Below are 12,671 nucleotides of genomic sequence, written 5' to 3' on the forward strand. Positions count from 1 at the left end.
CCTCCCCACAAAATGCGTTAGTTTTCTCCAGGTGTTCCAAAGTCATTGTAAATTGTCCCACGATTAGGCTAGGGGCTACAATCAGGGGCTACTGGGTGGCGCAGCTCGAAGGGTCTATTCCATGCTGTACCTCAATAAATATTCAAGAGATACAAGCTCAACCCTCTAGCCAGGAGAAGTGTTTTAACTTCCTACCATTCTCCATCCAGAACCAGTCATGGAGCATGGAGATATGGCATTCGTTATAGACTAGTAGCTCCAACTACATTGCTTCCTTATCTGCCATAGCAGATACACTGCCTAGGACACACTGGATTCCACTGCCATTGGGGAATCTGATCACCTTTTGCAATCCAAAGCTCAGCACACAAGCTTGACAAAAATTTGAAAGATGCAATGACATGCCAGGAAACAAATCCTTGAACAGAAAAGCTACCACGGTTAAATGCTCCTGCCCCATATGGTCAGTTTTCAAAATGTGTGGAAGCTATTCCAGCAAAGACAGCCATTGCCACTGTGATGGGGTCCTGAATTACCCCTATGAACAGTGCTTTTAAAAGAGAGAGTGAGTTAAAAAGAGAGAGGAAGAGAGAGAGAGAGAGGGTGGGGCGAAGACTGCTCACAGTATGTTTATACTTTCTGCAAGGACACTGCAAGCTGTAAGCTTCCAAGTTCTTACAGAGAGAGAAGGGAGGAGCTGCTTGATGGACAGATGGTGTTCAGCACGGTGAGATAAATAGAAGGTCAGCTGTTAGACCTACAGGCACACAGGTTTGGACACTGAATGAGCTTTGTTGTGCCCACAGAAAAGGTGGGTTTTGGAGGATCGATCAGTGGCTCTCGCAGTGTGTAAAGGGTGTGACCGGTGGGGAGTTATTTGTGTGTCCAACCCTCGCCTGGGTTGATAGCTCCACCACAGAAGAACTGTCCCCTTTGTTGTGGTCACAGTCGGTGACTTCTAAAGGATTTCGGAGGACAATGGGAAGATCGACGGCGTCAGCTCACCTGAAGACTCAAATCTCTCCCTCTCTCTCCATCACTACTCAACTCAATACCACAAACTGAACTGAACTTTACTCATCATCATAAGGCTATTTACCCCTAGACTTGAAGAAGCTTGGTTTTCATCTATTTCCACACTTACTTATATAATCATTGCTAACCTGTTTTATATATCTGCATTTATATTACTGTATTGCGTAGTTACAAATAAATACCATTAGTTAGTAGCAATACTGGACTCCGAAGTGTTTTACATTTCTGCTGGTCCTTTAACCTGTCACAAGGTACGTGACACCACTCACACAACAAAAACTCTGATGGAGAACTATATTCCTAGACGGAGATTGCCATGTCACATTGACTCCGATCATGGAACACATTTCCCTGGGAAGAATTATGTCAACTGATGAACAACAAACGTTTCTTTTTTCATTGCCTACATCACCCAGAGCATCAGAACAAATTGAATGAATGAATGTAAACAATATGAAAAATGTCACAGCAGTGCTCAGTCAGAACAGACTGAAGAATTCATCTAGTAAGGCTTTATGGGATGAACTGAGGAATAAGAAAGGTATGACCATATTAATGAGGCTATATTATAGACCACACAACAATGTGAGGGATTTAGAGGAACAAATTTGCAGAGAGATCACAGACTGTTTTAAAAAGCATGAGGTTGTTATAGCAGGCAATTTTAACTTTCCACATATTGAATGTAACTCCCATATTGTAAAAGGACTGGGTGGGATAAAGTTTGTCAAATATGTTCAGGAAAGTTTACTTAATCAGTACGTAGAGGTCCCAATGAGAGAATGTGCAATACTTGATCTGCTATTAGGGAATGAGCCAGGGCAAGTGACAGAAGTCTGTAGTGATCACAATGCCATTAGTTTCAAAGTAAATATGCAAGAAGATACGTCTGGTCCATGGGTTGAGATTCTAAATTGAAAAAGGCCAATTTTGATGGTATCAGAAAATATTTGGCAAGTGTGGATTGAGACAGGGTGTTTTTTGACAAAAGTGTATTTGATAAGTGGGAGGCCTTCAAAAGTGAAATTTTGAGTGTACTAAGCTTGCATGTGCTTGTCAGAATAAAGGGTAAAGTAACAGGTGTATGGGGACTTGGTTTTCAAGAGATATTGAAGCCCTGGTTTGTGGGGGAGGAGGGAAGAGAGAGAGAAGTGGTGTATAGCAGGTAGGAACAAATGAGGTACTTACAAGCGGTGATTGATAAGTTTGTGACCTAAGGTAGAAGGAGTCAATTTTAGAAAACTTAGCACATTTATTTTTCCTACATTTACACACTTAGTCCAGCGGTCATGGAGCATACGGATCCCTTCTTTGTAGAAGTTGGCGTCTTGGACCTCCAGAAGTGGTCCACAGCAAGGGTGATTGATAAGTTTGTGGCCTAAGGCAGAAGAAGACGTTAAGTCATCTCCTTCTACCTATGGCCACAAACTTATCAATCACCCCTGCTGTGGACCACCTGGAGGTCCAAGATGCTCTCATTACATGCACGTGCAGTTCAACTCTTTGAGTGATAATGCAGAAAGTTTGAGGCTAATAACTTTCCCCTTCTTCCTTAGGCCACGAACTTATCAATCACCCCTGCTGTGGACTACTTCTACAAAGAAGGGATCCGTGTGCTCCACGACTGCTGGACTAAGTGTGTACATGTAGGAGGGAACTATGTTGAAAAATAAATGTGCTAGGTTTTCTAAAATTGACTCCTTCTACCTTAGGTCACGAACTTATCAATCACCCCTCGTATATAATACAAGAAATGCAAGAAAACACTCAGATCAGGAGGGCTAAAAGAAGGCAAGAGGTTGACAAGCTGAAGGAGAATCCCAAGGGATTCTACAGATGCGTCAAGAGCAAAAAGATTGCAATTGGTCCTTTGGAACATCAGAATGGCAATCCATGTGTGGAGCCAAAAGAGATGGGGGAAGATCTTAAATGAATCTTTTGCATCTGTATTTATTCAGGAGACGGACACAGGGTCTATAGAAGTAAAGCAAAGCAGCATCAACTTCAAAGGACCTTGTATAGATTACAGAAAAGATGTTTGCTGTCCTGAGACAAATTAGTGTGGATAAGTCTCCAGTGCCTGACAAGGTGATCCCTTGGACCCTGCGGGAGGCAAGCATAGAAATTGCAGGGTTCTAGCTGAGATAATTAAATCATCCTTAGCGACAGGTGAGATACCAGAGGACTGGAGGATAGCCAATGTTGTTCCGCTGTTAAGGAGGCTCTAAGAATAAACTAGGAAAAGTTACAGGCTGGTGAGCCCGACATCAGTTGTGGGGAAGTTACTGAAAGGTATTATCAGGAACAGCTTCTTCCCCTTTGCTATCCGATTTCTAAATGGACACTGAACCCGTGAACACTACCTCACTTTTTAAAAAAATATACAGTATTTCTGTTTTTTTGCACGATTTTTAATCTATTCAATATACGTATAAAGTATATTGAATAAGATTTACTTATTTATTATTATATTCTTTTCCTTCTATATTATGTATTGCATTGAACTGCTGCTACTAAGTTAATAAATTTCACATCACATGCCAGTGATAATAAACCTGATTCTGATCCTATGGGACCAGACATGTGAGTATTTGGATAGACATGGACTGATTAGGGATAGTCAGTATGGCCTTGTGCGTGGTAGGTTGTGCCTAACCCCAATCTTAACAGTTTTTCCTAGGTTACCAGGAAAGTTTATGAAGGCAAGGCAGTGGATGTTGTCTACATGGACCTTAGCAAGGCATTTGACAAGGTCCCACATGGGAGATGCTCAAGAAGATTCAGTCACTCAGCATTCAAGATGAGGTGGTAAATTCAATTAGACATTGGCTTTGTGGGAGAAGCCAGAGAGTGGTAGCGGAGGGATACCTCTCTGACTGGAGGCCTGTGACTAGTGGTGTGCCACAGGGATCGATGCTGGGTCCATTGTTGTTTGTCACCTATATCAATAATCTGGATGATAATGTGGTTAACTGGATCAGCAAATTTGCGAATGACACTGCGGTAAGCCATATATATATATATATATATATATATATATGTTGTAACTGGGTTAACTGTCTGGACACCCCCCTCTGCTGACTGCCCCCGTGGCTCCTCCCACAGATCCCTGAATAAAGGTGATTTCACCTTGCCCCTTCCCCTCAGTCCAGGGGCAGACACTCAGCATGAAAGTCGTATTGTACTGCGAATAAAAGCCTTTCAAAATTTACCCTGCTTCAGTCTTTTGGAGTTAAAGTGCTTTAGACACCAAGATTGGGAGTGTAGTGGACAGTAAGGAAGGCTATCATGGTTTCCAACAGGATCTGAACAAGCTAGAAAAATGGGCTGAAAAAAATGGCAGATGGAATTTAATGCAGACAAGTGCTAAGTATTGCACTTTGGTAGGACCAACCAAGGGGTCTTACACAGTGAATGGTAGGGCACAGAGGAGTGGGGTAGAACAAAGGGATCTTGGAATACAGATCCATAATTCATTGAAAGTGGCATCACAGGTAGGTAGGGTCATAAAGAAAGCTTTTGGTACATTGGCCTTCATAAATCAAAGTACTGAGTACAGGAAATGAAATGTTATGTTGAAGTTGTACAAGACATTGGTGAGGCCCAATTCAGAGTATTGTGTGCAGTTTTGGTCACCTACCTGCAGGAAAGATGTAGGTAAGGTTGAAAGAGTATCGAGAAAATTTACAAGGATGACCTGAGTTAAAGGAGAGATTGAAAAGAGATTTGATGAAGTCCTAACCTATTCAATCTTCTACATTCTAAGGAATAGAGGTATACAAAATTATGAGGGGTATAGATAAGGCAAGTGCAAGCAGACTTTTCCACCAAGGTTATGTGGAACTATAATGAGAAGCCATGCGCCAAGGGTGAAAGGTGAAAAGTTTAAGGAAAACACGAAGGGAAACTTCTTCACTCAAAGGGTTGTGACAGTGTGGAATGAGCTACCAGCACAAGTGGTATATGCAAGCTCGATTTCAATGTTTTAACAGAAATTTGGAGAAGTATATGGATGGTAGGGGTATGGAGAACTATGGACTGGTGCAGTTCGATGGGAGTAGGCAGTTTAAATGGCTCAGCATGGACTTGATGGGCCAAAGGGCCTGGTTGTGTGTTGTGTTTTTCTATGACTCTATGACTAAGTATCACGAGGAAGGTGTACCTCTATGGCTCTTCCCATGGTCTTACGTAGCATCAGATCGACTCCAAACAAGAAAACCAAACTAAGTCAACTTTAGATTAGATTAGGTGGTAACAGGGTTTCCTACGTTACTGCTAGGAGCCCTCAATCTCAGACAGGCTGATATACACATTATGGCAGACAACTGAATTAACTATTGTGTAAAATTAACACAATCTCTCCAGTTTGCTTCTCAACAGGTTTCTACCTCTTGAAATGATCCAACAGGAGGTCACACCCTGATTCCTGGGGAGTGGGTCCTCATTAAGACACCGCACAAGGAACCACTGGGAGCTGAACGGGAAGGTCCCCATCAAGTGCTGTTGATTACCAACGCAAGTTGGCCACTGCAAGTGAGCTAAAGTGGTACCCGACGAGAACAACAATTACTATGGTTAACTTCTAGTAACCTTTAGACCAAGTGCTTACAGTGAGCAAATCACTAACTAGCCAAAAGATTTCAAGCAAGTCAACAACTTCAGGACATCATGAAGCTTATTCACAGATTATTTGTTCTTATTATAGTTTTGCCAATTTTCCTTACATACAATGAGTACTAATATGCCTTATTAGAATTTACATAATTTTTACTTGTTTAAGGCAATCACCAATAGAATAGTTCAAACCCACATAGGTGTGTCTACTAATCTGCATAACCATGACACAATCCTATGAATACTTTGAAGAATATACAGTATACCCTTTGCTATTTACTCACTGGGTACTTTTTGATTTTATACTTAACATAGATAAAGGTTTTTCTGCCTCTGAATTTTCAGATGTAATGATTCTAAATGTGATTAGGAATCAAAGGGAGGAGATTGTTACATCCAACTGTTTAATTTTTAGATTATAATGTTTGTTATTTTCTTTGCAGTTTAACAACAAAAAAATTTTTAAAAATTGTTTGCTTGCATTTTACATAATTACTCATATACAAGTAACCGCTCACTATGCTTCCTAGTGGTCATTGGTTAATATGTCTCCTGGTAGCTACACTGGTATAGAATATAGAACAGTACAGCACATGAACAGGCTCTTCAGCCCACAATATTATGCTGAGCCAGCTAGAAAAGTAAATCAAAACCACCCCCACCCCAAAAAATGAATCCCTCTTCCCTATGCAATGTCCATATTCCTCTATCTTCCTCATATTCATGTGCCTATCCAAAATTCTCTTAAAAGCCTCTATAATGTATTTGCCTCTACCACCATACCAGACAGTGCATTCCAAGGATCCACCAGAGTAACCCCTCACTTCCCCTTTGAACCTACCCCCTCTCAAATATATGCCCTATGGTATTAGACATTTCAACCCTGGGAAACAGATACTCCCCATCTACTCTATTTATACCTCTCAATGTTATAAACCTCCATCAGAACTCCCTTCAGCCTCCAACGCTCCAGAGAAAACAACCCAAGTTTATCCAGCTTCTCATGCTAGCACATCCCTTCTAAACTAGGCAGCATCCTGGTGAACCTCTTCTGCACCCTCTCCAAATGCTCAACATCCTTCCTATAATGAGGCAACCAGAACTGCATGCAATACACCAGATGTGACCTAACCAGAATTTTATAAAGTTGCAACATAATCTGACCTTTGAACTCAATGCCTTAACTAATAAAAGTAAGCATTCCATAAACCTTCTTAACCATCTTATCGACCTGTGTAGTCATTTTCATGGAGCTATGTACTTGGACCCCAAATTCTCTCTGCTCAGAACACTGTTATGGGTCTAGTCTCCTGGAAAGTTCTGGATGCTTCCCTTGGCGCTGCATTATTTGGATAACAACTTTCTCATTGGTTTACTCTTATATAGAAATTTGAATGGAATTTTCCTCATGTAATATCAAAGAGCTGACTGAGGCCAGCACCATCTTAGTTCTTAGATCTTTTGAATCTCCCTCCCTTCAACTAGTAGACCTTTATCACTCAAAATGCTGGAGGAACTCAGCAGGCCAGGCAGCATCTATGGAAAAGAGTACAGTCGACATCAGGCCAAAACAGTCGACTGTACTCTTTTCTATAGACGCTGCCCGGTTCTGCTGAGTTACTCCAGCATTGTTTCTTGGATTTCCAGCATCGGCAGATTTTCTCTTGTTTGAGACCTATAAATCACTGACCATTTTCAACTTTCTTTGTTCTACCAATGCTTAACAATTGTGAAGCAACAAGTATTGCACCTCTCTTCTGACTTCTGAAAGAACCTTGGATTGAAACATCAGGATCACACAGACAATAGAGAGACAAGATTGGGGTCTATTGTATTTTTCTTTTCCCTGTAAACGCCTGCAAGAAAAAAATCTCAAGGTAGTATAATGGTAACACATACGCACTTAAATACATTTACGTTGAACTTTAAAGCAAATTCTGTATCATCCAAGTACATAAAATCATTTCCAGTCTACAGTAACATGTGATGTGTGGACTTGTATCAAGAATTGAATTGCCTAAATTCAACTTAAAGGATAAAAGGGGCATTGGAAGAGAAGGGAAAGACAAAAAGATAGAAAATCATGTCACTATAGCCTTAGCAAACATTACATGGCTTAAAAAAAACCACAAGAATGAGAACACTTAGCAAGGAAGAAACAAGTGATATTTTACCTGGCATTGGGAAATCCTCCTGAAGACATTCATCCATCATTCCAGGAGCAACATCACTTGGTGGTCTACAAAATGGCATGGAGAAGAAAGAAATAACGAAGAAAATGAAACCAGATGTTTTTTTTCAGTTATTTGAATGCATCTGCTTTCATTCCCGATGCTGCTTGCAAGGAGCTTGCACGCTCTCCCCATGACCGTGTGGGTTTCTTCTGGTCTCCTACCACAGTCCATAGATGTACTGTACTGGTTGGTAGGTTAATTAGTCATTGTAAATTGTCCTGTGATTAAACTCAGATTAAATTGGGGGATTGCTGGGTAGAGACCTATTCTGCGCTGTGTCACAATAAAAACACATATAAATAGACAATAGCAAATGAAGGCAATCTGGAAGATCTCCTTTCTTCACTGTGGAATGCAGTGACCAACAATTAGTAGATGGTGGGTTCAAGTCCCAATCCAAGATCTAAACTTAATTGTATGCAGTGATTAGATGGTATGTTAAACGAGAGCCGTCTACCCATTTTGGTGGATTCCAATGTATAATTCTAAAGAGGACAATGGAGTTTATTTGATGTCCTTGCCAACATATTTTCCTCAAACAGTAAAAACTACGAAGTTAAATAGCCAATCCATTGCAGTTTGTGGGGCATCAATATGGCTACCATCATCACTGCTCTTGAAAATAATTCACTACTTCGTGATATTTTTAAGGGGCTTGATCAAGAGCCACAAATGGAGTTAAAATAAAACACTTTTACAAGACAAACAATCCATTGACGATTGATGTTCACAGTCTGCATCAGAGTTAAGCTAAGGGCTCAATGAACTGCAAAAGATGGTGTGCAAACAAAATTTTTAACCGACGCTACTGCAGCAAAGTGCATTTAATGACAGTTCCTTCCAATCATAACGCCATCGACACAGAGCCTTTCCCTTCGCCCAAGCATCCTTTCAATGATCTACCAAGGACTTGCAATCACATACAATCCTTAGTCACAGTCATCATCAAAAATGTTTTTCTTACCTTTCTGATACCACAATTAATCGGGTTCTCAAGTATCTGTTGTACTTTAACTGCAGCTCTGAAAAACAAGACACATTTATGCAACAACTGCAAGCAGAAATACAAGAACTCTTGATTCTGTAAAATTAAAAGAATTTGGTAAAATGATTTCTCCCCCACTCCTCAGTCCCACATAACTCAAGGTTCTCCAAGTATATATATTAAAATTATTATAAAATTAAACATACATTATTGTGTATACTTAGTTCCCACTGCCTCAGCTAATTCCATTACTTTCAACTTGCTATTGTAAGAAGTTCCAGCCATGCATTGTGCAACTCCTGGCCTTTGTACTCCTTGTAAAACACATCACCTCACATTAAATCAGGATTAAATTCTAACTGCCATTGCTCTGCCCAATTTAACAGCTGATTAATGTTGTCCTGCAGTCCTAGGATACCCGATCAAAGACTAGCATTGAGGAAATATTCCCCAGGCAAACCTAAGAACAAACCAGGAAGTGTGTGTTTTTTTTAAGAATATTACATTTCAGACAATCAAAATAGTCCTTGTTATGGTTCTATTTGACTACGGTATCAAAACTATTGTTGCTCATGAACCAACATACCTGAACCTGCTTCAGGCTCCAGATAATATTTCCCAAATGCCTCATCCTTGGGAATATTTGGGTACAGATACAGCAGAGGGTGCTCAGGGACATTCTCATCTGCCATTACTTTGTAAAATCGAACAATCTCAGATAGAGAAATGTTATTCAGGTGTGCCTTAGTGTACGGTTGAACAGATCGAATCTTGGATTCCCCTGCAAAAGGAAGCAGTACTTCATTAACAAACAGAACAAAAATGGCTTCAGAAGTTGCATGAACGACATAATAAGTAGGAGCAAGATTAGGCCATCTCACCATTTTTTTTTAAAAACCTAAACAACTTGTATAATCCCTCAATTTCTACAAATCTATTGATCTCACTCAGTGACCGAGCCTCTTGCATAAAGAACTCCACAATTCCCCACCCTCAGGATGAAGATCTCAGATCTCTGCTCTGAACAACCTACCCCTTATTCCAAGACTGGGAGCCCAGGTTGTAGACTCCTCAGCCAGGGGAAAATACTCCCCACATCAAGACTATTAAGAATTTTGTATGTTTCAATGAGATCACAGCTTATTCTTGTGAACTCCAGCAAGCACAGTCTTTGACTGCCCAACCTTTCCTCCAATAGCAAACTCCACTCCACATTCCAGTAATCGATCTGGTGAACTCTCACCACACTTCCCACAGTACAAGTACATCCTTCAGGTTCAGAAAAGGAAAAATGATGTCAGAATCGTGGCCATGGGCCATCTTCTCAGGAGAAGTGCTTCAGGAAAAGAAACCCAGGAAGAGGTTTTGCACAATTTGAAAAAAACAAACTTAAAATAATAATAAAACAGTAAATATAAATGTAATTCTATCACGACAATGTTGGAATACTCAGTGAGACAAGAGCCATTTGTGAGAGAACTTCAGTTATTGCCTCAAGTTGATTATCTGACCAACAGATATTACACTATAAAATTTTCATTGTATTTATCAATTTTAAAATTGATAAATACAAATATAATAGATAAGGAACAGAGTGATTTGTATCGGTAAAGTTCATTGTGTAAGGCCTCAGGGTTGAGCAGGTCAGATTACGAGAGGCAAGAAATAAGCTGAAAAAAAGTTGGAAGGGAATGTCACAGGTAAGATGTAGGAAGGGGAGGGGAGAAGAGAAAATAAGTAAATAAATAAATAAAATGGAAGCAGGAAAGAATGCTACAGCTTTGTCACCCTGGGACAGAGTGAAAAGAATAGACCAAGGAGTCATCCTACTGACCACAGAGCATGGAGAGAGTAGTAGTAACATTAGGACAGCAAAATGGAAGAAACAAAAAAAATTGCAAAGCAGTAACCATAGTAATAACAGCCAATAAGGGCAGTACTGACACACTAAAGCAATTAAGATAAAAAGCACATCTGCAGGATTCAGGATGTAAACTAATTGCACTGACTCCCTCAACTGTTTTGTAAGCTGCTTCCATGTAATTCATCACAATCTATATGATCATCATATAATCAAGTATAATAAACGCTAAGCCAATGTGAAATTTAAATTAGATCTACCTCAGTACAATGGGTACCTGCACATCGTAAGTTCTAACTGTGTATCACAGATGGAATAGGAAGGATTATTAGAACAACACACATCAAAGTTGCTGGTGAACGCAGCAGGCCAGGCAGCATCTCTAGGGAGAGGTACAGTCGACGTTTCAGGCCGAGACCCTTCGTCAGGACTAACTGAAGGAAGAGCTAGTAAGAGATTTGAAAGTTGGAGGGAGAGGGGGAGATCCAAAATGATAGGAGAAGACAGGAGGGGGAGGGATGGCGCCAAGAGCTGGACAGGTGATTGGCAAAAGGGATGTGAGAGGATCATGGGACAGGAGGTCCGGGAAGAAAGACCGGGGGGGGGGGGACCCAGAGGATGGGCAAGGGGTATATTCAGAGGGACAGAGGGAGAAAAAGGAGAGTGAGAGAAAGAATGTGTGTATATAAATAAATAACAGATGGGGTACGAGGGGGAGGTGGGGCATTAGCGGAAGTTAGAGAAGTCAATGTTCATGCCATCAGGTTGGAGGCTACCCAGACGGAATATAAGGTGTTGTTCCTCCAACCTGAGTGTGGCTTCATCTTTACAGTAGAGGAGGCCGTGGATAGACATGTCAGAATGGGAATGGGATGTGGAATTAAAATGTGTGGCCACTGGGAGATCCTGCTTTCTCTGGCGGACAGAGCGTAGGTCTGCGTCGGGTCTCGCCAATATATAAAAGGATTATTAGAAGTTCACCCAAACTTCACCTCAATTCTCCAAATAGAGTTAACTGATATTGGGGATATTATTAGTGGAGCTAAGGAACATCTAACAGGCTATTTGTAGCTTTGTTTTAAAAGTTGTATCACTGTAATTGAATAGCAGGATGATATTCTTTATCAACACTGAGATAAGATGTTCAAAGTAAATTATCAACCATATACAACCCTAAGATTCATTTCATTTATTTATTGAGATACAGCACGGAATGGGCCCTGCCTGCCACTCAGCAATCCCGATTTAATCCTAGCCTAACCATGGGGCAATTTACAATAACCAATTGACCTACCAACCGGTCATCTTTGGAATGTAGGAGGAAACCGGAGCACGCAGAGGAAACCCATGCAGTCATGGGGAGAAGGTACAAACTCCATACAGACAGTGGCAGAAATACTCTTGTGGGCATACTCAATAAATCTATAGAATAATAACCATAAATAGAATCAATGAAAGACTGCCCAACTTGGGTGTTCAGCTAGAGTGCAGAAGACAACTGTACAAATACAAAAAGAAACACTAAAAATAAATAACAATAAATATCGAGAGGATGAAATGAAGAGTCCTTGAAAGCAAGTCCATATGTTGTGGAAACATTTCACTGATAGGACAAGTAAAGATGAGTGAAGTTATCCTCTTTGGTTCAAGAGCCTGATGATTGAGGGGTAATAACGGTTTCTGAACCTGGTGGAGTTGGTCATGAGACTCCTGTACCTTTTTCCTGGTGGCAGCAGCAAGAAAAGAGTACGTCCTAGGTGGTGGGGATCCTCAATGATTGACACTGCTTTCCTGCGACAGCGTTTCATGCACAATGGTTGGGAGCACTGTACCAATGACAGTGGGCTGCATCCACTACTTTGTGTAGAAATTTCTGTTCAAGGGCACTGCTGTTTCCATGCCAGGCTGCGATGTAGCCAGTCAATATACTGATCACCACATA

At 40.8% G+C, this 12,671-nt stretch overlaps 1 protein-coding gene across 6 annotated transcripts in view; it reads right to left on the reverse strand.

Moving 5' to 3' along the window:
- LOC140191614 (signal transducer and activator of transcription 1-like) overlaps nucleotides 1–12,671 on the reverse strand; it is a 97,459-nt gene that overhangs the window by 5,151 nt on the left and 79,637 nt on the right. For all 6 annotated transcript variants that reach the window (XM_072249168.1, XM_072249169.1, XM_072249167.1 and 3 more), the window contains 3 exons: nucleotides 9,455–9,649; nucleotides 8,848–8,905; nucleotides 7,824–7,888 (listed from right to left, as the gene is read on the reverse strand). In XM_072249168.1, the coding sequence (XP_072105269.1) occupies nucleotides 7,824–7,888; nucleotides 8,848–8,905; nucleotides 9,455–9,649 (318 nt within the window). The remainder of the gene's footprint in view (nucleotides 1–7,823; nucleotides 7,889–8,847; nucleotides 8,906–9,454; nucleotides 9,650–12,671) is intronic.

This window comes from Mobula birostris, chromosome X (assembly GCF_030028105.1).
Source record: "Mobula birostris isolate sMobBir1 chromosome X, sMobBir1.hap1, whole genome shotgun sequence".
NCBI lineage: Eukaryota > Metazoa > Chordata > Chondrichthyes > Myliobatiformes > Myliobatidae > Mobula > Mobula birostris.